This window comes from Equus quagga, chromosome 1 (assembly GCF_021613505.1).
Source record: "Equus quagga isolate Etosha38 chromosome 1, UCLA_HA_Equagga_1.0, whole genome shotgun sequence".
NCBI lineage: Eukaryota > Metazoa > Chordata > Mammalia > Perissodactyla > Equidae > Equus > Equus quagga.
Window position 1 is genome coordinate 35,002,890 of NC_060267.1, and position 26,659 is coordinate 35,029,548.

General features: G+C 39.0%; 1 protein-coding gene across 2 annotated transcripts in view; it reads left to right on the forward strand.

Annotated features, from left to right (window-relative positions):
- BCAT1 (branched chain amino acid transaminase 1) overlaps positions 1-26,659 on the forward strand; it is a 108,988-nt gene that overhangs the window by 74,587 nt on the left and 7,742 nt on the right. For both annotated transcript variants that reach the window (XM_046647892.1, XM_046647903.1), the window contains 5 exons: positions 2,130-2,293; positions 9,265-9,407; positions 14,808-14,893; positions 17,588-17,728; positions 19,592-19,666. In XM_046647892.1, the coding sequence (XP_046503848.1) occupies positions 2,130-2,293; positions 9,265-9,407; positions 14,808-14,893; positions 17,588-17,728; positions 19,592-19,666 (609 nt within the window). The remainder of the gene's footprint in view (positions 1-2,129; positions 2,294-9,264; positions 9,408-14,807; positions 14,894-17,587; positions 17,729-19,591; positions 19,667-26,659) is intronic.

Below are 26,659 nucleotides of genomic sequence, written 5' to 3' on the forward strand. Positions count from 1 at the left end.
CTTAAGGGTTTATGGAGATATGTTTTTTTCCTAGAAATAGATTTAAATGCCTAGCATTATTCTGTTTTCCATTTCTGCTCTCTATACTGCCACCTAGTGGAATAAATGCAAGCTTACCTCTCAATTAAAATCAGGGGAAAGGAGATGAATAATATGAAATTTATCTCAGAAAAATATTTCCATGATGATGAGTTATTGTTACTTTTATTAGTATAATGGAGGTTGCAAAAAATACAAGAGTTCAGAGTGAAAAAAGTCCAAGCATTTGTGATATCTAATAAAATGCTTAACAGTTTGTCCACAAATAAGCTGTTTTATTCAGAAACTTAGAAGCTAGGTAAATTATTGAGACTGTGTCCTGCATACTTTATTTCTAAATTATGTTGAGGAGCGTCTCTTAATTCATTCATTAATTCATTATGAGGGTCAATCAAAAAGTTTTAAATATTAAGCTTCAAAGCACCTCTGATGAAGTGTACTTACTTAACTGATAGGTAGATAAAAGTGTAGAGATATGATAGTCAATTTTTATCAAATTTGGGAAGAAAGGCAATATATATATTATTCTGAGGTTTTCTCTCCCGAACAATGAAACCAAAAAAAAACAAATGAAGCTTTAAGGCTCCTCAGTCTATTGGGAGGTCCTCTTCAACCTCCATTAAACAACCAAAAACCCAAAACCTGTGGTTGCTTGCTGCCTAACTTCTTTAACTTGGTTATCTGTCATCTGTTATCATTTGCTCTGGGGCCGCCTGAGCCCTGCTTGGTCCTCATGAGGACCCACGTGAATGGAATCGGATAGCATCAGTGTATACATATACACATTTTTTTATGCTCACCAATAGTTTACCTACCTGATTCTTGATGATCTGGGCAAGGTATAACTTCCCCCAGATTAAGTAGTGGGTGAGGGGCCTTGAGCCAATAGTGGAAGGGGAGATATAGTTGAAATTCAGAAAAAAATAGCCCCAGATCCACTTTCAGCCAGTTTCATCAAACATTGCAAAAGCCACAAAATCAGCTGGACTTGAGTCTCCTCTCATTCTCTCCATGACAGACTCCTACCCCCAGCCAGCCAGCCAGATCCAGCTCTGTGAAGACTGGACACAAGCATTTTCTATCCCAAGACTCTTCATGTAATAGTCCTGACTTGGTTTCTCCCTGTGATCTTGAATTGCACGGGATAGCCCAGTGACCTTTTTTGCCTTTGTAATACGTAGCCCTCAAAACTTCCAGTCTCTCAGTTTTGCTTCTTAATAAACAAGTGACAGTAACTACTTACAACTGCTTTTGTACTAGAGGAGTTTGTATGATTTTGGCATTGTTGGCCTATGATTTGCCAGTGTTGGTGGGAAAGGCCATCTTCTATCTTTGTCATTCATCATACAGGTGTCCTGAGTTCTTCCTCCTCTGCTTTTTTAGGGGACGCTGGTACCTGTCTGGTACCTGTCGGTTAGGTGTGATAGTGGCACACGCCCCTGTACCTGCCACCTGCTGGGGGCCCTGGCGTGTCCTGAAGTGGTCAGTAGTCTGTGAAAACAGAAAGGGAAATTAGAGGAGCAAATAGTTTATTTCACCCCCAAAGACTAAATATCACGTGTGGATTCTTCCCTTTTTCAATTCCCAATCAGTGCAACCTTGAAAGGTGATATATAGCTAGCTGTTAAAAATACACTTTTTTTAAAAACCCTACTACCAAAGAAATTGGACAAATTTGCCTTTCCTCTAAAATCATAACAACTCAGAAAGCAAAGCAAAAATGAAACCTAAGTACGGTCATGGGCCATATTCGACAGTGGCCCTTAAGATTAGTACCACACAGCTGAGGTGTGTAGGAGACTATACCATCTAGGTGTGTGTAAGTACACTCTGTCATGTTTGCACAATGATGAAATTGCCTAATGACACATTTCTCAGAATGTATCCCTGTTGTTAAGAGGAGCGTGACTGTACGCCATTCTTGGTGTTTTCTTCTTAAAAAGACCATCAGGCTTTGTGTAACTCAACTTTAGAAGTAACAGCACGTGTCCTTGGGTGGCTGTTTCTGGGAGATAGAGATCTCTTCTAGACTCTCAGACTGGCGTCAGCACTTTAAGTTAACAGTTGTGTGTGCTTTTACTTTATTGCAGCCTTCTCTTGGAGTCAAGAAGCCTACCAAAGCCCTGATCTTTGTCATCTTGAGCCCAGTGGGACCTTATTTTTCAAGCGGAACCTTTAATCCAGTGTCCCTGTGGGCCAATCCAAAGTATGTGAGAGCCTGGAAAGGCGGGACTGGGGACTGCAAGGTGGGAGGGTAAGTAAGTCTGTGTTTCTCTCCAAAGGAAAGCATGCCTCATGACCAGTGAGTTATTGCCATTTCACTTCAATACAAGTACCCATATTAATATTCAAATTGTAATGGTCATTTTTGTTTAGTTTTCAGTGTTTTAAATGTTTGTTGTTTGCAGGATAACCTGTGGCCTTTAATAAGGGAGAAACATTGAAGGTGACACATAAGCAAGAACTGAAATAAGTAACTAAAACAGAGATCAAATCTGTGCTTTGAGTGAACTGCCCCTGGAAGCTGGTCCTCTGGCTGCCGGCTGCCGGTTGGCATTAAAGAGCATCTGGTGCTGGAGCCAAGGCTGTCAGTTGGCTCCAAGGAGTCCTGTCTAGGGAAGGTGCCTGCTTCACTGAAGTGCTGTCTTCATTGCCACAGATTGTAGCCATACCTACTGCCAACTGGCTGAGGGACAGCCCTGCTTTGGCTCTGTCAGGCCAGTCTCATAGGCCATATGTAGCTGGCTAGCAATAAAAGAGCATTTGAAAAGTGTTAGACAATTTCAGGGGTGGACTTGGCTGTGAATGGAGAATGCCCCTCTGGGTGAACAAGAATAGCTGGATTAACCAGCGTGGGCTCTGCCTTTGTGTGTATCAGGTGCTGATGAGTATCACATACCCAGGGCAGCAGCCGTCTTCAAGGTGACTCACTGGCCGTCTTCTGGGCTCTGGTAAAGCATGTAGATTCAGGGAGCCCTGGGAAAGTGCAATGGTGTGCTGCTGGGATGTGAGAAAGACTTTGACTGCTGGCTTTGACCTCTCTGTAGTCTTTCTGTATTTTTTTTTCTTCTTTACCAAAAAAAAAAGTGGTTATAAAATTCTATGACCTGTCATCCCTGTTGGCAGTTTTAGCAACTGCATTCTCTCAGTGGGCAGAGAAATCCTAACGGAGTCCGTTCAACTAAGAAGTCACTTTCTTTTCTTTCTGATTTAGAGCACTCCTTCCTGACTATGTCCTAGGCTAGCCAGGTTGAAAAAACTACTGCTCTTTATTCTCTTGATTTCTTTTTGACTTGTTCAGACTTCCTCACAGAGCATATGCATATGCACCACTGCATACAATCTGTTTAACTTTGTCAAAACTTCTCTTAGAGTGCACATTACGGTAACTCAGCCATCTTGATGAAGAGGTAATAATTTACAATAGTTTTTCTTCTTTAAATCTTGCTTTCTAGCTCCCCCTACCTGCCCAGGGAAAAGATAACATGGGGATGCTGAGAAGTTACAGGGAAATCTTTAGTTTTGGTATGTGGGTAGGTTGTTATTTATTATAAAGATAGTATAATGCAGGATCACAGAATACATGACCTCTGTAGGCCAATTAAAAATTAATACTTTCTGTACAACACAAAGAGTGAGCCCTCATGTTACTATGGACTTTAGTTTATGATAGTGTGTCAGCTTTAGCTCATCAGTTATAACAAGTGTATCACACTAATCTAGAGGTTAATGATAGGAGAAACTGAAATGAGGGGAGAGGGTGCATGGGAACTCTGTGCTTTTTGCTCAGTTTTTCTGTAAACTTAAAACTGCTCTAAAAAATAAAATCAATTATAAAATACGTTATTATACTTTGACTTATTAGGCTCAGGTAGACCATGATCAATGGAAGTTGACTTGAAATCTCTCAGAGAGTACTAGATGTCATAAATAAAAGCAAAAATGGCAAGAGGGAAGGCAGTAACCAAAAGGATGGACTTTATCCCATCTACCTATTGTTTCCAAGAAGTTCCAAAGCTACTCCTGTACTTCCAACCAGGAGAAGGACAGGGAAACAGATGATTTTGCAATTAGTATCGTCCTATTTAGTTGCCAAAGGCAGTTGGCAGCAACCTTAGATTTGCACGTAATTCCTCTTTTCTAAACCTAATTAATTCAATAGTTACCTTCCAGACTTTTTTAGGACCTCTGTAATCCATTGGTATTTGTTGAATAGCTGTTGATTTTCATAAGCTCAAGAATTTCCTGCTTTCTATCTAAGTGAATCAGAGGAAGGGAGAGAAGGATTTTTATTTTTTTAATTCTAAGAGGATTCCACTATTTTGAAGCCACCAGAGATAATATTATCCTTTTATTTCTAAATGTATGTAAGTGAGAAAAGTAATACAATGGCACACAGCAGAGGAGAGTTCTAGCACAGTGGTTCTCACCTGTGGTTGCAAAATGAAGTCCCCTGGGGAGCTTTACCTACTTCAGATGGTCCCCGACTTAAAATGGTTCAACTTACAATTATTCAACTTTACGATGGTGTGAGAGCAATATACGTCAATAGAACCCATACTTCAAAGTTTGAGTTATCTTTTCCCAGGCTAGCAATATGCCATACGATGCTCTCTTGTGATGGTGGGCAGAGACAGTGAGCTACAGCTCCCAGTCAGCCGCGTGATCACGAGGATAAACAACCGATAGGCTTAGAACCATGATGTACACGTAAAACCACTCTGTTTTCCACTTTCAGTGCAGTATTCAGTAAATTACATGAGAGAGTCAACACTTTACTATAAAACAGACTTTGTGTTGGATGATTTTGCCCAACTGGAGGCTAATGTAAGTGTTCTGAGCACGTTTAGGGTAGGCTGGGCTGAGCTATGGAGTTCGGTAGGATAGGTGCATTAAGTGCATTTTTGACTTAAGATATTTTCAGCTTATGATGGGTTTATCAGGCTGTAAGTCTAGAAGGATCTGTACTAATGTTGAGGTCCCACCGCTAGAGATTCCGGTCTGTTTGGTCTGGCAGGGAGCCTGAGCATCAGGACTTCTGTTGATGTGCAGCTGAAGCGGAGAAGCACTGAACTGGAAGAAGGTCTTTCATCATAGGAGCATCTTTATTCCCAGGCAATTCCTTAGTTTCCTTGTTAATTTGGGATGAATTAGGCCTCTCTCTCTCTCCATCTTAGTTTTTTTCTTTTTTCCTTATATTCTCATTCTGCATGTGAGTACAAGCTTTGAAGTCAGAAAAACCTGGCTTAAAAACCCAACCACCTTGGGCATGTTACTTAACTTCTCTAAGCTTCAGCTTCCTCACTTCTAAAGTCAGGGTAATAATACCCACCTTACCTGTGAGGATTAAGTGAGATAATATAAAATACCCAGGACTCAGTAAGTAACGTGTTACAACCTAGCAGTTGGCATGGGCTTGGGAATCAGAGATGCCTGGGAGTCACGCACTTACGTCTGTGATCTTTTACAAGCTGTGTACAATCTTTTAATCTGTGTACAATGAAGTCCTTTCTTCCTGAAAGTTCTCGAAAGTGTAATAAAGTCTAGGGTTGTTTTAAGAGGATTCACTGAAATACTGGGATTAAGTACTTAGTACCTTGCCTGGCAGGTGTCACTTCTCAACAGACAATAGTTCATATGATGAGGCTTTCTTACTTTCTTATTTCATCTCTCGGACTGTATCTTAGGAGCCAACAGTTGGATTTCACAGAATAGAATTTATTCTTTTGGAGGGATGTGTTTATTATCTTTATTCTCCAAGGTATTTATTCTATTTAAAATTATATTAAAATTTTTCTAAAAAACTTTTTCTTCTATGTAGACAGTCTTTCCACTTTTTCATTTTTCTCTTTCCTCTAAGGACTTGTGTTTCTCTTCTGAATGTTGCCATGGGAAGAAACCCAAATATAGTACCCAGGTGTCAATTACCCTGTAGACATTAATAACACAGTTTACACCTGAGAGAGAATTTTGAGAAAAACTTGTGTTTGGGAGAAAACACCACCTATAAAATAAAATAATGAAACAAGTACCAAACAAATAGAAACCACTTTTGTTTTCGATACACTGAAAGAGTCCAGGTCTTTAATTCTTTTTCCTGTCTAAGTAGCTTCATGATGCTGAGGAATCATGGTTGTAATTCAGCCACACTCTCAAAACTGTGTGTGTGTTTTTAAAGCCTCTTTGAAAGGCTAGATATTCATACTGTGAAAGTTCTCTCTGTGTTTTTAATGGAGTAACAGGCATATTACTTATGAGAGATCATTTATTTTCAGATATGGTAAAATAATAGTTGTGTCTCTGAACTAGTGAAAAGTAAATTTAAGTCTTGTTTTGTTTTTTTTTTTTGAGGAAGATTAGCTCTGAGCTAACATCTGCTGCCAATCCTCTTTTTTTTTTTTTTTACAGATTGGCACCTGAGCTAACAACTGTGGCCAATCTTTTTCTTTTTTCCCTTAAAGATTGGCACCTGAGCTAACAACTGTGGCCAATCTTTTTTTTCTTTTCCTGCTTTATCTCCCCAAATCCCCCCTGGTACATAGTTGTATATCTTAGTTACAGGTCCTTCTAGTTGTGGCATGTGGGACGCCGCCTCAATGTGGCCTGACGAGCGGTGCCATGTCTGCGCCCAGGATCCGAACCCTGGGCCGCCGCGGTGGAGCGTGCGAACTTAACCACTCGGCCACGGGGCCAGCTCCCCCAATCCTCTTTTTGCTGAGGAAGACTGGCCCTGAGCTAATATTCATGCCCATCTTCCTCTACTTTATATGTGGGACGCCTACCACAGCATAGCTTGCCAAGCGGTGCCATGTCCGCACCAGGATCCGAACCGGCGAGGACTGGGCCGCTCAAGCAGGACGTGCGCTCTTAACTACTATGCCACCGAGCAAGCCCCTAAAGTAGTTATGTTTTAATAAAACATTTTAATTAGGATATAGCAGGCTGATATAAACTGTTTCTTAGCTTTTATTGTTACTATTTTATTTTTTCTAAACAACCCTATACAGCATATAAAAGTATTTTTATTTGCCAGGTGAATTTAGTGAGGCAAAAATGTGGACTGACTTGCTTAAGTTTCTTTACAGCCAAATAGAAGTGCAAGAGCTTCACCCAGGCCGAGTGGACCCAAACCCAGGCTCTTTCTGCTGGACTCCCCCTGCGGTCTGGTTTATATTCATGATTAGAAAGTATTTATAATTTAACTCAGTTATTGTCTGTTTACCATCAATTCTGAATACTGGTGATGTGACTTTTTATGAACATTAAACAAAAAAAATTCTCTTATATATCAGAATTGTATGATCTCCAGATTGACTAATTATTTACATTTCATCATCTGCATTTTTGAAGTATATGTTTCCAGGGTCTTTTAAATGAATCTTAGCATTACCTTAGTGTGAGTACATCTTATCATGCTTCAGATTGCAATAGCCGTATCGTGTAATGCCTGTTTCCCATAGCTTTCTTAAATATTTGTTATTAGTCAAAATTCTTTGAGTTGCAAGTCAGAAAAACAACTCAAACCATCTTAAGCAGAAAATGGATTGATTGACATGTAAATAGGATGGTAGCAGTGGACCCACTAGGGGCTCAAATCGTTGCCAAGGTTTTTTTTGCCCTTACGTGTATCCTGCCCCTGCCATCTCCCCCTCCCCGCCCCCATCTTTCTCTCTCTCCCCTACTCCCTCTCTTTCCCTTCTCTCTTCATCCCTTGTCATAGCTTCTGGCTATGCATTAGCCTGGCACTCTCCTGCTTCAGATGCCTTCTCCTACGGAGGGTGGTGATCATGGACACAATAGACAGCAGGCTTACTTCATAGCACATGAGCTGCCACTACCTTCAAAGGGAGAAAAATATCTTTCAGCTTCCATACATTAAAATGAATGAGTGAATGAACTCAAGGAAAGACTTCTATGAGCAGTTTAAATTACGTACTCACACTTTAATTCATTTGTATGGGGCAAGATGCTATCATTGTCAACCCAAGCAGGATGACTTAGCTTCACAGGAAGAGCCAAAGAGAATATAGTGGAAAGGGAAGCTGTGCAGATGAAAATGGCAGATAGCTACCGCAATGTATGAACTTTGTGCTTCATTTACCCTTTTACTTAGATAATACTACACATTTTAATCTTGCTCAGATATAAAATAGATTATTTAAAGGCCTACGTGGAAGTTTTGCGAAAGATTACCTGAGTGCTTTGTGGCAGTTATTGTTGTACGTTTGATTGTTTCTGTGTACTTCTAGGGGCTTCATAGGCCAAGAGTGAGTCTAGGGTTTATTTCCTAGCCCAGGCTGTGATGTGGTAGTGCTTCTCAAACTTGCTTGCTAATGTGCTCCGAAAGCCAAGGAAAGTGAATTGTACAGCCAGGGGCTTCAGGAGGCAAGCAACCATCACATTTATTTGAGGACTGTTGTGTTTTATCTAAAACATTCATCCATATTTTGTAATATACTTCATGATTTTCCCATTGAAGTTTAATAAAAGAAAATAAATTAAAAATAATATTAAACTAAATTGTTATTCCAGGAGGATATGCTATGTTCCTTTGATTTTGATTAATTTAGGATGAATAGTGCAGGTTGAGAAAAATGGGCTTTTGGAATACTTTCTGGTTAAAATCAGGATTTTTAACATTTTGTCCCACTTTTTGGAGAATTTAGACATTGGGCATTAGCGGTTTCTTGGATGTATAGAAAGGTCTCAGGTAAGAGAGCACAGGCTTGGTGTTCTGCTGCTTAATGAATGTAACTTGATGCAAGTTATTTCTCCCCAGCCTCACTTTCTCATCGGAACTCTGGAAATGATAGTGGCTAACTCATAGTATTGTTGTGAGGTTTAAGTGAAATAATTCATGGAAAATTGCTTGGTATATGAAAAAAAATACTAACTTTTAACTGTTATCATTAAGTTGCCTATTTACCTGTGTTCTGTATCGCTACTTTTCAAGTTAGGATTCCATGATTTTGCTTTGTTCTCTCTCTCTCAAATGAGTGCAATTAGATTATTTAGGTTCTCTAATGAGTTTCCTTTAAGGTTATACAGTTAACTAGAGAATATATATACATACATATATATGTGTGTGTGTGAATTTATATATATAAATATATAAAGAACATAGTACATTTCTTACATCCACATGCAAATTAAAGACTTGAGGATTGTAGTATGCAAGATGGGGGTAGTATATTCATAATCGGTATATTTCCTCTTTCCTAAAAGGAATTATGGCTCGTCTCTTTTTGCCCAATGTGAAGCAATGGATAACGGCTGTCAGCAGGTTCTGTGGCTCTATGGAGAGGATAATCAGATAACCGAAGTTGGAACTATGAATCTTTTTCTTTACTGGATAAATGAAGAGGGAGGTAATCCACTAAGATTTCTGCTCTTTGCTATTTTTTAATCATTTTCAATGGGACTAGAAAGAAAAGAACTGGAAGCTTAGAACAAGGGAATAAGCAGCACAATTCCAAAGGCAAAGGAGAAATGAGTTTAAATTTGCAGAATTTATAAAAGTTTCATTTTTTGTTTTTATTTTTTGGCTCTAGATGTATTTGTTGAAATGTCAACTTGAGGAATTTAAATCTCCACAATTTGAAGATTTGGTGTCTTCTCCCCTTTGCCATCTTCTTAACAGTTTTCCTATCTGAAATCCCTTGCATTTGGAGATAAGTCTCAGATCAATTCAATGGTCATTCACCATATACATAGACACAATAGTCACCATATACACCAGTTCACATACACATTATACATGTGTCTAAAATGCTATAGTAATAAGCCAATCTGCTGAGTCCGTTGAGTCTACTGATTCAAAATTTAGGATACTTTCTTGCTTGTAATTCTTTAAACAACTGTTGCCTTTTCTACGTATTTTGATAATACACCAACAGCCTTCAATATTCAGTTAAAGCACGCTATTTTCAAGGACAAACTCATTTATTTTGGGATTATACTTAGATCCTGGTTCATTCAAGACTATTAAATATATTACTATAAAAATCAGTACTTCTTTATTACCTTTAATATTCTGACTGGTCGCTCTCTCTCTTTGCTATTCTTTTTTTTCATTAGTTGGCAGACCATAGGGGTTCAGCGAAGTCTTGGCAATGACCATGGTATTGGATTAAATGGCCCATAATAGGGAAAAAAATACAGATATATGTATTTATTTCCATTAGAACTTTAATAGTCATAACAATTTAAAAACGTATTTTTAGGCTTGTTCATGTTCTTAGGCTGTTTATTTCACAGTAGTGAGTATCAAGTCTAGAAATATAAAGTGGTAAGTTTCCAAATACTTATAAAGTCTCAGTATTGGTTTCAATGAAATGTTTAAATGAAATTTTTATTTTAAAGTAGCCACAGTAGCCTCTATTGCTCTTTGGTTATTGGGCTCCAAACAGAGGAAAATGGTGGTTCAGATGTGGCTGACTTCAGAGGTATGCTCTGATTTGAGACTTAGTTGCAGAGGCTAATAAGATGAGCCTTACAGTCTAGTCAGAGGTCAAATAAACAGAAGGTGTGTTAAGTACACTTTATCCTGGGGTAGGCCATTGGTAATCCTCGGCATATGAAAAGCTAGATCATGCTTATTCTTTCATTCCTCTTGTTTGTACTTGGCGCTATTTAAAAACAAAATTTATACTGGAATATTTGTGATTTCCAAATTTGAGTTACTGCGTATGACATATATCAAAAGCTGTTCTTGAAAGATGACAGCCAGTGTTGAATTCTGCACTTAGGAGAAAATAAATTGATTCACTTCATTCCTCCCACCTGCCCACTCTCACCCCACACCCCCAAAAACAACCCACACAGCCCCAAACAAAAACAGTTACATCATACAGAAACAGCACCATCATTATTTCATTATTTATGGATGGGAGATGTCAAGATTTAAGCACCAGAAACTGTCCTGGTGAAAAATTACCCCTTATCCAAACAATAATCATGGACCATTTCCACCATGGCTTTTAAAGGTCAGAGTAGAAATGAGTGAATTTGTCTTCTAACTCTTACAAAATATACAAGACCTTAAGAGTTACTATTCAGATTGTGGTTGCTTGAGATTATTTTAGTTTTAATGTGAATGTGCTCCTTCAATTTGAGGGTTTGTCTGAGTGATCAGATAAAATCTGAAGTAAGGAGAAAGGAAATGGAATAAATGTTTGAATAGTACTCTGAGAGAAGTCAGTAGAATGTCAGGAATGACCTTTGGGCTTAAAAAAAAGGGCATTGAAACAACTCTTGTAACTTTGATTTATGCTATGTGGTTTTAGGAGAGTACAATGAATAATGAGTTGAAAATCAGCAAACACTGATTTTTCCCAAACTTTACCAACAGGAGGTATAAGCAGAATTCTTTTAGTAATAACCTTCCATCTTCACATGAGCACCCACACTCAACTGTTCATTTTGGACAAGATGGCTGCCACAGAAAGCTAGATAAAGTAGATAATTGTGTGCCAGCCCAGTGGTGTAGTGGTTAAGTTGTGCGCTCTACTTGGCAGCCTGGGATTCACAGGTTTGGATCCCAGGCGTGGACCTACGCTACCCATCAAGCCATGCTGTGGCATTGACCCACATACGAAATAGAGAAAGACTGGCACAGACGTTAGCTCAGGGACAATCCTCCTCAAGCAAAAAGAGGAAGATTGGCAACAGATGTTAGCTCAGGGCCATCTTCCTCACCACCACCACCACCAAAAAAGTAGGTAAGTGTGTTCACAGTGCAGTGCTGTGCACAACAACTAATTTGCAGCACTTGGCCTGTAATTCTCGTGGGTTTTGATTCCAGTAACAGCAACCCTAGTGGTAAGATCGCACAGCCATGAATTCTCTTTTTCATTCTGTTGATGAGCAATTTAACACACACTTGCTATTCACTGTTGGAAAAACAGTTTTATCTTGAACTGGAGCTACTCTGAGAATAAGACCCCATTGTTGTGGTTGGGTTCACAGGCAGTTTGGGAGAACGATCATGGCAATGAGTGTTGATGTCGCTCAGCCCACTCGGGCCCCATGAGCCTTCTCAGAAATCAGGCATGGATACCAGCTCTGCTTGGAGTGCTCTCTTTCAGATGCCTGCGTGGCTTGCTCTTCCACTCCTTTAAGTCTTTGCCCACATATCCCTTTCTCAGTAAAGCTTTCCTTGAGCACCTTAAGAAGAATCTCAAATTCCCTCCCCCAGCACTCGCCCTTGCCTTCCCTCTTTTTTTTCGCCTCCATAGTCTAACATACTATGTAACATAATAATTGTTTGCCGCTGTGTGTTAGAAAGTAAGCAGGGAGTTATCTCAGTTTTGTTCACTGCTGGATCCACAGTGCTTGGAACAGCCAACTGCAGATGGGAGGCACTCAGGATATATTCGTTGAACAAATGAATAATTGTGCTCGTGGTGTTCAGGGCAGTTATGCAAAACCACATTCCTGGTTCCCATTAGTGCTTGACTTTGGGAAGTCACAGATGAATCTACTGTTATTGCTTCTGAATTCTTCATCTCCAAAAAATGATTTCTCTGTCAAAAACAAACTGCATTTGTAGGCTCCGTTCTCCTCATGTTGGGCAATCTGGAGCGAGTTCTGGCGCTTGGAAGCATGTTTGTGGTTGCAGAGGAAAATGAATATTTCTCACCCAAATGTTGTCATGTCATCGTCTCTGTCTGGCAACCAGAGAAACAGATGTTCTGTTCCTTGACCTCAGGCTAGCGGTTACAGTTTTGGGTGTTAAATATATTTTACAAAACTGCATTTGCACACGCGGGGCCGCTGTTTTCTGTTAAGTTTATGTAGTCTTAGAGCTCAGCGAGCTTTAGGAAAGGTTCGGTTTGGGGGCGCTGGAAGGATGTCTGTCTATATGTGGTGTATGTGTGTGCACGTTTACGCATGTACAGATCCATATGTTTATGTATCCAGCTAGCCAGCTATTGCAAAACACACGTTTCTTTTGAGATCAACACTTTTAAACATGGCAAAAAGTAGCCTTAAGAACATTGCCAAGAACAATTTTTTTCTTTCAAGGAAGCAGTTTTCATTGGATGATTTTTAGAAACGAACTTCAAAAAAAATCATAATGCTGTATCCTAGCAAAGAGGATTATTCATTTATTTTTCTATTCATAAACATTTATGACATCCCACTCTGGGCCTGGCACGATGCTGAGTTTGGGGACAAGGGATGATTATGGAGTTTTGGTCTTCCAGGCAGCTTGGTTGTTATGCTTGTCAGGGATATCTGATGTAACCACAGTGGGGTGGGCAAGCCCAGACACAGTATACTGAGGAAAAAAGGCAGTGGCTCCACTTTTGGGACACTTAAGCTTTAGTCTTGACTGTCCCCCAGTGTCACCAACTTTAACAAGTCACTTCTATTTATAGGGCCTCAGTTTCTTCTATAAAATAAGGCTTGCACTGGTGATTTCTAAAATCCTTTTTAGCAGCTTGAAATGGCTTGAGGGTTAGTTCAAGGACACCAGTATGATTTCTGCACAGCTTTTGCTGCTGGTGATCCTTTCAAGTGTACCTTGTAAATTCCTCCGCAAACACATGACTGGCAACACATGATCTGTTATAAGGTTCAACATCTTTATAAAGTGATACTTTAAGGTTTGAATTTCTCACGAGATTCAGATTCCTGGGTGCCAGAAGTGAGGAGGAGAGGAGGAGGATGTTGAGAAGAGCTTGTGTGGTTGACGGACCACACGGACTCTTGTAGACAGCTCATCGTGCCAGCCCTCACGGTGGTTAGTGCCTGTGGTCCTTCTCACAGTAGACCCACTGTCTCAGCCTTGGCTTTCTATGAGTCACCCATGGAGTTTGGTTTTCGGGATTTCTTTTTTTTTTCTTTCTTTCTTTTTTCTTTGTTAGCCATATACATATGCTTTAACCCACCCTGAGCCCATGACATCTGAATCTCAGAGGGTGAAGTCAGCATCTCCATATCTGTTGTGGATATTCTACCAGGTTTGAAAATCACTCTAGATAGACTTACTGAAGGGCAGTGTGGGAGCAGTGACCAGCCTCAGTAGGCATACACACTTTTCAGGGGTGAGTTCTTCCTCATTATTCTTAGAAGGTTTGGTAATGACCAGTGTTTCTGAGTAAGATCCTACCTACGTTATTCTATATTTTCAACAAACAAACATTTGTTTGTTTTTGAGGAACATTAGCCCTGAGCTAACATCTGTGCCAATCCTCCTCTTTTTTTGCTGAGGAAGATTGGCCCTGAGCTAACATCTGCGCCCATCCTCGTCTATTTTATATGTGAGACACCTGCCACAGCATGGCTTGATAAGCGGTGCATAGGTCCACACCCAGGATCCAAACTGGCGAACCCCAGACCACCAAAGCGGAATGCGGGAACTTAACCCCTGGGCCACTGGGCCAGCCCCCTATCTACATTATTCTAATTACCAACCAACTTTAATCCACTAAGGTAAATTTTGACTTTAGAATGTTCCTTTTAGGAGTCTCTAACGCCGACTGTTTGTTAGTGGAAAACCATCTGATTTTTTATTGGTTAAGGATAAATTAAAGATGATTAGAGGAGTGGCTTTCTTTTTCTTCTTTCTTATTTATTTTCTCTTAAATAAGGATCTACCTGGAGTGTGAATTGATTTGGAAAATTTGACAATGTAGAACAGTATCATCATTTTCATGGTTCTGACTAGCAAAGTTGCAAGAAATGGCTTTAAAAATGGCTACTGATATGAGACATGGCTAATATAGTGGAAGTTTGAAAATATTCCAATTTCTAATTGACAGAAGAAGAACTGGCAACTCCTCCGCTAGATGGCATCATTCTTCCAGGAGTGACAAGGCAGAGCATTCTGGACCTGGCACAGAAGTGGGTGGGTGCCTTTGACATGAACAACGTTTATAAGCATGAAACAAAAAGTAATCACAATAAGCTCAACTTAGTGTTGAAATAATATCCTGTAGTTCCAACCAATGTTATCTAATCTTTAAATCTTAACTTGAGTGAAAAGAACTCTTCTAGAAGGACTGTCTTGGCAAGACTACCAAATAAGTATTGTTTAGAGAGGGCAGAGAGAAACCAGTTTAGCGAGTTGTCCTGGTGAAGTATTCTAGTACTATTCTCAAGCTTTGTACCAGGTGTCTCCTAGCAGCTCACCTGGTTTATACTTTGTGTGTTTCCATCTAGCCTGTCCTTGATTTTTCGAGTCTGAGGGCGTTATTTTCAAACGGCAACGATACGTAGTTCTTCCCTTTATTTATTCCAGTGTATGACAGTATATTTGTCGTACAAATTAAAGAATTTGGCTCACATATCAATGTTTACTAATATAACATTATTAGTCTGCCTGCCTTCTTTCTCCCTCCTTCCTGCCCCCTGTCCTCCCAAATTGACATACATACTTATTTTAAAATCAAAACATGCAAGCCAGTATGAAGTTTTCAGTAGACTTTCTAATCCATGTGACACAGGCAAGCATGTTAAACCATTCAGCATTGGAAATGACATAACATTTTCAAGATGAATATTGAACAAGTTGGTTATCTGGCAAAGGTTCTTGGATGGAACTTTTGACCCATGTGTTAAAATGGTCTCCAAGGGACATGAAAAGGTTTTGAGCATACTGTGGTCAAACAGCCCTAATAGGACAAATGTTTGGAAACATACACATTCTCTAGGAGAGTGCAGTTTCTCTGGAAAAGGCTTTGGAAATAGAGGAGATGTGCTATAAATAATTGTACAAAACCCCAAAGTAGACAAGACCCAACTGCCACATGCTGGCTGGCACATTGGGCATGACATTTACAAACTGTTGGTATAATTTCAAACAGCTTGCCCTGTCCTAAATATGTTTGCAGTTGGAAAGATGTATTTTCGAAGCTCAGTAATTTTTGTTTTATTAAAGAAAAAAATCAACCAAGTACAGAAGGTTTGATGACAAGTTGCAAGTGGAAATGCTTTTCCACACTAATGATTTGCTAGCATGAAAAATAGGTTATTATGGAGGAAGTTTTTTCTTGACTCCTTAGCTGTAATTTATTTTAAAAGCTATTTTAAAACAGTGAGACATAAATGCCAAGAGGCTTGTGGGGGGTTACCATTACTTGCCAGACAGGGAACGTTGTCCAAAGATAAGTAAGGGTGAGCAGAGTAAAAACAATCCTGTTTATTTACAAGAGATTTTTTTGTTTTCTTCTTCCGGAACACAGAACTCAGCTTGTTTTCAGTTTACTTGGCCAGTTTTCTGGAATTTATTTATTTATTTACCTTTGAACAACATAATTGCAATTGCAGACTGAGATCAATGGAAACTTGCAAAAAGCCGTGTTTCTGTTGCAGACATATTTTCCTACCCTTCAAATATACTTACAGCATGATGCATTGTTCTAATGTGTTGAATCTTGACGAGGACTGTGATTTCCATTTTTATCTATTGGGAATTTGTAGGTTTTAAAAAATACTCTCATTTTCTTTAAAAAGAAAAATGTCTATCCCTGCTTGGTTGCCTTCATTCAAATAGCCTGTTGACAGCCTTTGAACTTCAACCACTAACATAAAAGAATGAGAATTAGGCAGATTAAAGAATATTAGACAGATAGTTTAAACATAGGTTAAAAGCATCAGAATTTTTTTTTACCGTTTCCTATCCTTGAGCAAATAAAATATTCCAATAGTCCAGCAGAAGTCGATGAGGTTATAGCAATAATTCTGTGATGAAATTCATCCTGGTGTGATATTAATGAGGAGGAGCGAGATTTCTACAGTAAAGTCAACTGAATCAGTGAATTTACAAAGAAAAAAAGAAGACTCAAATATTTTTTCTCAAATATACTTTCAGTGTTTTAAAATAATGAAATATTTCAGGTATTGAAACTCAGTCTATGTTTTTACTCCTTAAAAGGCACGGTAGAAAGAGGAGCAGATTTGGAGCCCGTCAGATCAGACCTGAGGTCAGATCTAGTTTCTGCCATTTGCTAGCTGTGTGCCCTTAGGGATGTCACTCCACCTGCTCAAACCTTAGTTTCCTCATCTGCAAAATGGGGAGAATAATACCCACCTTAAAAAGGAGAGCACTTGGTGTGCCATGGGTGCTAGATAAATGGCAGCTATAATTATTACTCTTATATAATGTGTTCTCTTTTATGATAAATAGGGTTTAAAACACTGTTAGCACAGAGCACGCATTACGTAGCATTTGAGCTGCATCAACTGGTGAAGACTTTAGCCATGACAACAAATAAAAGGCAAGAAAAACAGGTGTGTATTAAAATAAACCATGAGTTTTATAGTGATAATCTTATGTTGTATATTCTGGTCATCTCATTTAGAGATGCTGTGATCTTAAAGTAGGTTTTTAGAGATGCTGTGCCCCTGCAGTAGATTGCTTGGCACCTCAGTGTATTTACCAACAAGATGGTGTTGCTCCCTCTAGCTTTCCCTCTAAGGATGAGTATGACATTACCTGAGTTGAATCAGAATGTAAAATAGAAAGGTAGGTACGGCAGGGCTTTTTTGCATGCCTTTTCCTCGAAAAAATGTATTTTTTAATGTTTTACTTTCCCAACAGGGTGAATTTAAGGTGTCGGAGAGGTATCTCACCATGGATGACTTGACAACAGCCCTGGAAGAGAACCGAGTGAGGGAGATGTTCGGCTCCGGGACGGCCTGCGTTGTTTGCCCGGTTTCTGATATACTGTACAAGGGCGAGGTAAGACACTGTTTCTTCACTTCTTGTCATTTCCAAGCATTTGCCTATAATTTAATTTTTTTAATGTATGAACGAAATGCTAGTTGGACCCGGGATACAAAGGATTTTTTTAATAACCTGGCATTCCGTTAGCTGGGACAGTTTGTCCCGGTGAACTTGTGTTAGCAAATTACTTACTCTCAATCTTGCCAGTGATTTTGTGTAAGCTCCAACATGGTGGGAAGTCAGCTTTGTCCTTGGACAAGGATCATATTTGCCTTCTGTCAATTTCGGGATTGGAGATGTGTCAACAGACTTCCACTCGTTTATTTCTTCCAGCTCACTAAGGAAGGTTCCACAAGCAGTAGTTAGATTTCAGTTTCTACTTTCCAAAAGTACTTCCAAACTACTGGAGTGGGAATGGCAAATAGGGAAGATTCATTTGAACGATTAACTCCTACACTATTTATTATTATTACTATTGCTGCTGTTATTATTATTATTTAGACCACTTTACACAAATTTTTCTTTTGGCAAACCTGATACATTTACTAAAATCTTCCAAAAGGAATTCGAGCATTTGGTTGGAAGAAATTTTCCCCTCCCAGCGAATTCATCTGATTTTATATGTGCGGTGCTTCCATTTTTTGGTCAGTTTTTTTGCTTTCCTCTTTATAGCAAAGCTCCAATACTTACGATTATCATCAACTAACTTTATAACTTAAAGGCATATGAATATTATTCTTAAAATGTGAATTGGCTTAAATTACTCATATTAAGTACAAATTCTATAGGTTTTTAAATTCGACATTATAATTTGTCATCAGCTGGTTAGGTTGACTTTTTTCTGCTGATTTTAATGATGACTGCTTCATTGTTTGAGATTTTTTAACTTACTTCTATCCACAGATTGATTGTTTCAAGGGAGAAGAATTATTCTATTATATGTGGATACTTGTACTGATTATAAAGCTACTGTTTCATATTTTACTAAGATAGCATCTAGGTAGTATATTATGGGTTCACTTTTTTAATGAACTAAGGTTGTCATTAGCTCAGACTACTTTTTTAAGTCCAGTTATTATTTCACCTCTAGAAATAGGAACTTTATAAGGTGTAACATTTTTGGTGGTCTTGTTTCCAGGGTCATTTAAAGCCAAAAGGTACATCTAATTATCCTATTATCCTAAAGGGCATAATGAGAAAAGTGAGAGCATGGGCTATCTACTAAAATCAAATTATCAAAGGCTTGCAAGCCAGGCATGAATGGGCATGACTCATATGTGAATTAGGGTCATGAAGTCGCTCTCAGCCCTGAATTTAAGCCTGCTGTCCAACATGGTGGAGGTTGTGGTCCCTGGAGGTTTGGCTTGGAACAGGCATAGGTTTAGAAGCCCCTGTTGTGAAGGCAGACTTGCTTTAATTGATGTCCCTGAAATAACTTGCTTTAATTTGTGGCACAATATCTTTGAGTTCTCATTCTCTGCGGAGAGAGTTAGTTGTGAAGGCCAATAATTCATCCTTGGAGATTCTCAGACTGCTGGAAGAAGTAGGATTCTACAAGTTTAGCTGCTATCTTAGGTACCTCTAGCTTCTCATTGGTTCCTTAAATCAGCCTGAAGACTGATGTGTAACCCAGTTGTGCCCTAAAATCAGTTGGTAGGCAGTGAACAACCGATCGTTGGCTAGGTGTTTTTATTCAGATTTGGAGTAGAAAAGAATCTTTGGCATAAAGAACTAGCACACATAATCAGGTTATCAAACGGCCGTTCTTTATTTCAGTGGAGTTGCCTTAATATGGTGGAATTGCTGAGCATCTTACTTGGTGTCCCCGGGTACATGAATATCCTCAAATTATCTCGTGTCTGGTCTTTTCTTCCATAGACTATACACATTCCAACTATGGAGAATGGTCCTAAGGTTGCAAGCCGGATCTTGGACAAATTGACTGATATTCAGGTAAGGGCTTCTTTCTTTTAAAATGCTACCTTATTTATTTATTTATTTATTTTTTGAGGAAAATTAGCCCTGAGCTGACATCTGCTGCCAATCCTCCTCTTTTTGCTGAGGAAGATAGGCCCTGAGCTAACATCTATGCCCATCTTCCTCTGTTTCATATGTAGGATGCCTGGCACAGCACGGCATCATAAGTGGTGCCTTAGTCCGCACCCAGGAATCGAACCGGTGAACCTTGGGCTGCCGAAGTGGAATGTGTGCACTTAACTGCTGTGCCACTGGGCTGGCCCCTGCTACCTTATTTCAATCAGAGCCTAGAACCAAATCATATTTCAATAGAGAGAAGAGAGTAAGTACTATAATTTGAGGTCAACAAATTAAATTTAAGGAAGATGTTTCTGATAGTATGTGTGGGAGCAAAGCAGAAATCGGAAAGACACATGTTTAAAATAAACAGAAAAGAAAGAAAATATTGTCAAGGACTCCAAATTACTTAACATTTAAAAATATATATATATAAATTTTGATAATATTTAAAAATCTTATTGAAAAGTATAACATACTTTTATAAAAGTAAAAAACTTGGGGGCTGACCTGGTGATATAGTGGTTAAGGTAACGTGCTGTGCTTTGGCAACCCTGGGTTCACAGGTTTGGATCCTGGTCGCGGACCTACCAGCGCTTGTCAAGCCATGCTGTGACAGCATCCCACATGAAAAATAGAGGAAGATTGGCACAGATGTTAGCTTAGCAACAATCTTCCTCACAAGAAAATAAAAAAGAAAAAAACTTGAAAGTAGACAGCACAGAAGAAAAGTAATATTACCTATGATTCCAACACTAAGATATAACCACTGTTAATTTTTGATATCAACTTTTAATATTGTGTAAGAATTTATATATTTTTAGATAGATATTTTTTCTAACAAAATAGGATAATACATAATTTTGTAACCTGCTTTTTTTCACTTAATAAATCATTTGCTTTTCCCTATCAATCAATAATTTTCTAAATCCATGTATAAAGTTTAATTGAATTCCATTATACTGATGTGCCATAATTTTTCAAGAAGGCTTATTATTGAATGTTTGTATTGTTGGCAATCTTTCACTATTGTGAATGGTGCATCCTTGATTATTTCCTTTGGGGTAAGTTCCTGGGATTGTATTGATGGGCCAAAGAGTGTGCACACTTATTTTTTTGTGTGTTACTAACTTTGTTTTGCCTATTTTTTCTGAGCAACATCTACAGTAATGTTTGATCAGGCAGTTGAGCATCTTACTAGGCAGGCATATCAAATATCAGGTAACTCTGAGTCGCCTGTCAAAGAGACTGTTCTGTGATTTGCAAACACTTCACAAGTTGTTGGAGGATTCTCTTGAACCTGGATACCATCATTGCCAGTCAGTGAAAATACCCAAGGTGGGGGTCAGCCCTGTGGTGCAGCGGTTAAGTGCGCATGTTCCGCTTTGGCGACCTGGAGTTTGCCAGTTCGGATCCCAGGTGTGGACATGGCACCGCTTGGCATGCCATGCTGTGGTAGGTGTCCCACATATAAAGTAGAGGAAGAGTGGCATGGATGTTAGCTCAGGGCCAGTCTTCCTCAGCAAAAAGGAGGATTGGCAGCAGATGTTAGCTCAAGGCTAATCTTCCTCAAAAAAAAAAAAAAAAACAGAAAGAAAAAAAATAAAATACCCAAGGGGAGCTGAGACTCGTTTTGAAACATGGAAGAAAGTTGGATAGTTCAGGTAACATCAGATGGTTCTGGGTCTTAAAAACAAAGTGAACATTTAAAGTTGGTTGAGAAAGCAGCAGGCCCCTACAGAGCAATTGAGGTCTTTGGGTAGTGATAAATGTAGTATTTCTGGAAGAGTTACTCAGTGACATGTATGCAAAATTTATAATATTAAAGTGAAAGAATGATTGTGGTCTTTGAACCAATAAGTCATCTTACTTTCACTTTTTTTTTTTAAAGATTTTATTTTTCCTTTTTCTCCCCAAAGCCCCCTGGTACATAGTTGTATATTTTTTAGTTGTGGGTCCTTCTAGCTGTGGCATGTGGGACGCCTCCTTAGCGTGTCCCGACGAGTGGTGCCATGTCTGCGCCCAGGACGTGAACCAGCGAAACCCCGGGCCACTGCAGCGAAGCACGCGAACTCAACCACTGGGCCACGGGGCCAGCCCCCTACTTTCACTTTTCAATAAAAGTTTTCTGTAGGAATTTTCTGTAATCTAAATAGGGAATATCTTAGCATTGGAAGATTTAAAATTTACTCAGAGTTGTTTTCTACTTTTGTACATAGAGACAAAGTAATTTGAAGAAATTTAATAAAAATTTCTGCATGAATGGTTCAGGCATTTTTGGGTTTTTTTTAGAGTTGGAGTAAATCTGATGACGGTACTAAGTTATTAATGTTTTATTCAAATAAAAAAAAGTATGTAATTGGCTAGATTATGAAAGCATTGATCCAAAACAGAAGTTGAAAGATTTTTAAAAGGGGAAGAAGTGTGATTATAGCGATAAGAAAGGAAGATTACTTTAGAAAATTTTCTTGAACATGTACAGAAGAGCATGTTTCATTCTATAGCAGTTAATATACAAAACAAGAGATTACAGCATAAGCTACTTCTTGGAGATTATATGGAATAAGAAAATTTGAACTTATTTGATTTAGTTGTAAAGGATTAAAAGAAAAGGGAAAAACGAGTCAACCAGGCTGAGGGAAAAATCAAATTCTGTTAAATTTGAACTGGAAGAACAATCTACACGTAGAGGTGTTTGACCCATATCATGCAGCTTTGGCTAAGAAGGCAAAAGCAGAAATGCACATCATCACCATCGAGACGGTGACAGAATATATGCATCAGAACCCAGAATGAGTAAGAGAGAAGCCCAAAGACATAATTTTTGGTCAACATGGGAAGCCAATACAAAAGATCTCAAAAAGAGCATCTTTAAAAGTAAGGTTATGGAAGCCAAGAATGTAGCTGACAGAAGTGGATGTTTTTTATTCATTCATTCAACAAACATATGTATTGAGTATAAATAGAGTGCCAATGGCTTTCCAGGGGTGGGTGATATAGTAGTTTAAAAAGACAAAAATTAGGGCTGGCCCCGTGGCCAAGTGGTTAAGTTCGCCCGCTCCGCAGCAGGCGGCCCAGTGTTTTGTTAGTTTGAATCCTGGGCGCGGACATGGCACTGCTCATCAAACCACGCTGAGGCAGCGTCCCACATGCCACAACTAGAAGGACCCACAACGAATATACAACTATGTACTGGGGGACTTTGGGGAGAAAAAGGAAAAAATATAAAAATCTTTAAAAAAAAAAAAGACAAAAATTAGAGGAGTCAAAGCACTCTGATATAGAAGAAGGGCAAAATAAATACTCCATTTAAATGTGAGACCATGTGAAAGGTTTAAAAGTAAAAGATAAATGTATATATGGGGTCAGCCCCATGGTCTAGTGATTGAGTTCGGTGCACTCCACTTCCACTGCCTGGGCTCAGTTCCCAGGTGCGGACCTACACCACTTGTTGGCAGCCATGTTGTGTCAGCAACCCCACATAGAAAATAGAGGAAGATTGGCATGGATGTTAGCTCAGGGCGAATCTTCCACAGCAAAAAAAAAAAAAAAAAAAAGATACATGTATACAAAGCAAAAAATGAGAAGAAACATAACATTCTCCTCTTACCTGTATATATATATTTGCTATATAACTTAGTGCCTATGGCTAAGATGAAGTTAATAATTTCTCTTTTTACCCTAGGCAGTAAAGTTTAATGGTAGTAACACTAAAAACTAATGATACATTCAGAGCTCCTTACTGAACAAAGAAAGAAACAAAAGGGTACAGTCACAGGATACATGAGATAATACAGTGATTCCTAGTTAAACCACAAACCAGAAGCACCAACTCTGCTCCAAATTGTTAAGTAACAGAGGACCATCCATTTGGAATCTAAGAGCACATCTTCTTCAGTTATTTTATGCCTGTGGGTATGGAACTTAAAGTTTCAAAATTGTTCTCTTACAAGATGGCAAATTACTACTGTCAGCCAAGCTGCTAGATTTCTCTCCAAGAAAAATAATTTAAGTAATTATTGAGGAAAAAGTGTAGAATTGCGTCATGTTTTACGTTTGATCTCTTTGACATTACATGGAAATGTGGTTGTTTCCTCCCAAGGGCTCTGGTAAACTGAGAAAGAGGAGAGCGACAGCAGCAACCCCAAACCCTCAAGATCTTTGCCAGTGTGACCTAGAGGAAAAATTCCTTCTTAACCACAGATCTGATTTTCATTTGACTTGTGTACTTCTGTATATTTGTAAAAATCTCTGAGGTTTAGTACTCATCCCATTTGGCTAATTATCCGTATAGTTCCCTGGTCTCAGATTGGCCTACGAATACCTCTTAGGAGGGGAACATTTTAAATGAGTTTGTTTGTTTTTTCTTTTTTTAAGCAACAAAGAAAAACACTTCTGTGCTCATACTTAACCCACCTTAACTTGGAGAACCTTTGCCGTGTTGCCCGTGTTTCTTTTTCTCTCCCATTACTGTTTGCTCTTGCAGTCACTCACCATCATACTCCCCTTTGCTCCTGCCGTTTGGGGTCTTCTTTATTCTCCGGTGTGTTCTGCTCTCTTTTGCTTTCGTCCTGCCTTTCTGTACCTTCTACAACTTGCCCACTTGATAAGGTATTAACTGTCCCTCAAGACATCTCTGTCAGAAACCTTTTAAACCTTTTGAACAACATCCCTTTCCCCCAGTGCAAACACATTCACCTGCTTACATGCTGCTGCTTCTTCCAGCTTCCAAAGTGCCTAGGATTATCACATATGACCTTTAAATTATATTCTAATTAGTCACACACTTGTCTGTCTCCTAGGGTTGTTTGAGTGTCAAAATTGTCTTATTCTCTTTTTGCAACCCCGGTTTTCAGACAGGGCCTGGGCTGTAGTAGATACTCAGTACATACATACATATTCAATTTCCTGAATAAATGAATGAATGGATGAGTGAGACACCAAGCAAATACTAAAGAGCAAAAAACATGTTGTTCTTGAATCTTCCAACATTCTGAGAAGAGGTGGGGGGAAGGGCTTGAATAATGTCAAATTATTTTCCAAAAAAACTGTCAGAGAACCTGACTTACATTCTTTTCAAAATGAGATACACGCTGAGACTACTGTCAGCATAAGATAAAAGCTGGAACCCAGGTCTTAAATATCAGGGGTAGTATGTTTGAGCAACCAGCAGTGCTGCTGATGAGGGTTCAGAAAGTGGAAGTAGTGATTGCAAAGACCAAGAGATGGATGTCTTCGATTTCTTAGGAAAAGGAAAGCCCGAATGGGATAGGAGCAGGATCTGTACTGACTGCAGCTCACCAGGTAGAATAAAAAATCCATTTCCTCACTAGTGACTACAGCTTTGCAAGCACAAGTGCCCATTAGTGGTTATTGTATTTTTTCTTGTTTCCAGTGGAACAGCCAGATGACTTTTAGTTACATAAGTTAATGAGCTCCACCTCTTTTCCCTGCTGATGTCCCAGGCCATCCTTCTCTGTGTGCATGCTAAGTGACCATTGCCAGGTTGCCTTGATGACTCAGTCCTTTGACCAGCTTCCCAGCCCCTCCTTGTTCCCTAATATGCACTTTTCTACATGTTATGAGAAAGCTTTGCATGGCCATTGAATAGGATTTAGAACAAGAATGACAAATTGTCACCTGGTGGCCAGCACTGATTATATTTTTATTGGCATTGTAGAGAGTAAGTACATGACACTCAAGATGTCCTTTTGTGTTGCTAGAAATTTTAAACTGAGTATAAAAGGCATTTTAGCAAAGGCCATGTAAAATTATTTGCCATACGTACATCCAGTACAAAGTAGTGAACTTGTCATTAGTTATGTTTTGGTGTAGTGTTCTAACTGGAATTTGCAGAAGTGTGAAAATTCTGCACATCACACTGATTCTTCCGCATGGGCTCAAAATACCACCCCATAGGCTCAGTCTGATTTGCCACATGGCTTTGACCCCATCTTTGATGCTAGTGAACAAAGTCAAGTAAATGTGACTTACTGCAGGCCTACCAAACGTAGAAGGGGTGTGGGGGCCTACTGCTGTGGTTTTGTAGTGACACTGACATCCTAGCCCATGCAGACATGTTTTCTCTTTCCCCTCTTTCTCTGGAAATCTGCTCTTGAGGAAAGAATGTGATTTCTATCTCTGCAAAAATCTGTCATCTCTATTTTGAGTTATTTTCCATTGAAAAATGAAATTGATTATCCATCTGTCAAAGGAAAATTTGCTTGCTCACTGCCTAGGTCTAGACATTATGAATAACCTGTAATATCACGTCTTGGTTACATCTCAGAATGCTGTGATTTTACGTAAAAGTAGAACTGGCAGGATGAGAGGGATAAAGCTTAATACATACTATGCACGTTCTTAGAGTGATGTGGCCCGTGCTGGTCATTGTAACCGAAATAGATTTTCAACTGTTTATAAACTTAAAACAACTAATTGAAAGCAAATATACTTTGATGAGATTTAAGATGAAATTATAATGTTCATGAATCACAATTCTTTAGATCTCCTGAAATGTCCATATGCTGACACTCAATTGTTATTAATAGCAAAAGTATGTAATATGGGAATCCAAATAAGAAAAATAAAACACATATTTTGCTCTTACCTTAAGTCATGTTGACACCGTACATAAATCAGACAGAATTTGGGAATGTTTTATCCAGCATTCATCATGAATCAAGAGTCAATAGTAGGAAGACACATCGTTAGGCAATGCCTTCTGATGTGGATTGAGGAAGTCACTTATAGTCATTGGGTTTCTTTTATTCTCCTTTTCACATAAACCAGAAGGTAGGAGGTAGACCCATTTTTGGCTCCCAGTATTATTACCAATTTGATGGATTCTGCTCTCTGAGTTCTTTAAAGCTCTTTAAGAGGAACACGGCACATGGACGTGTGATACGGGAT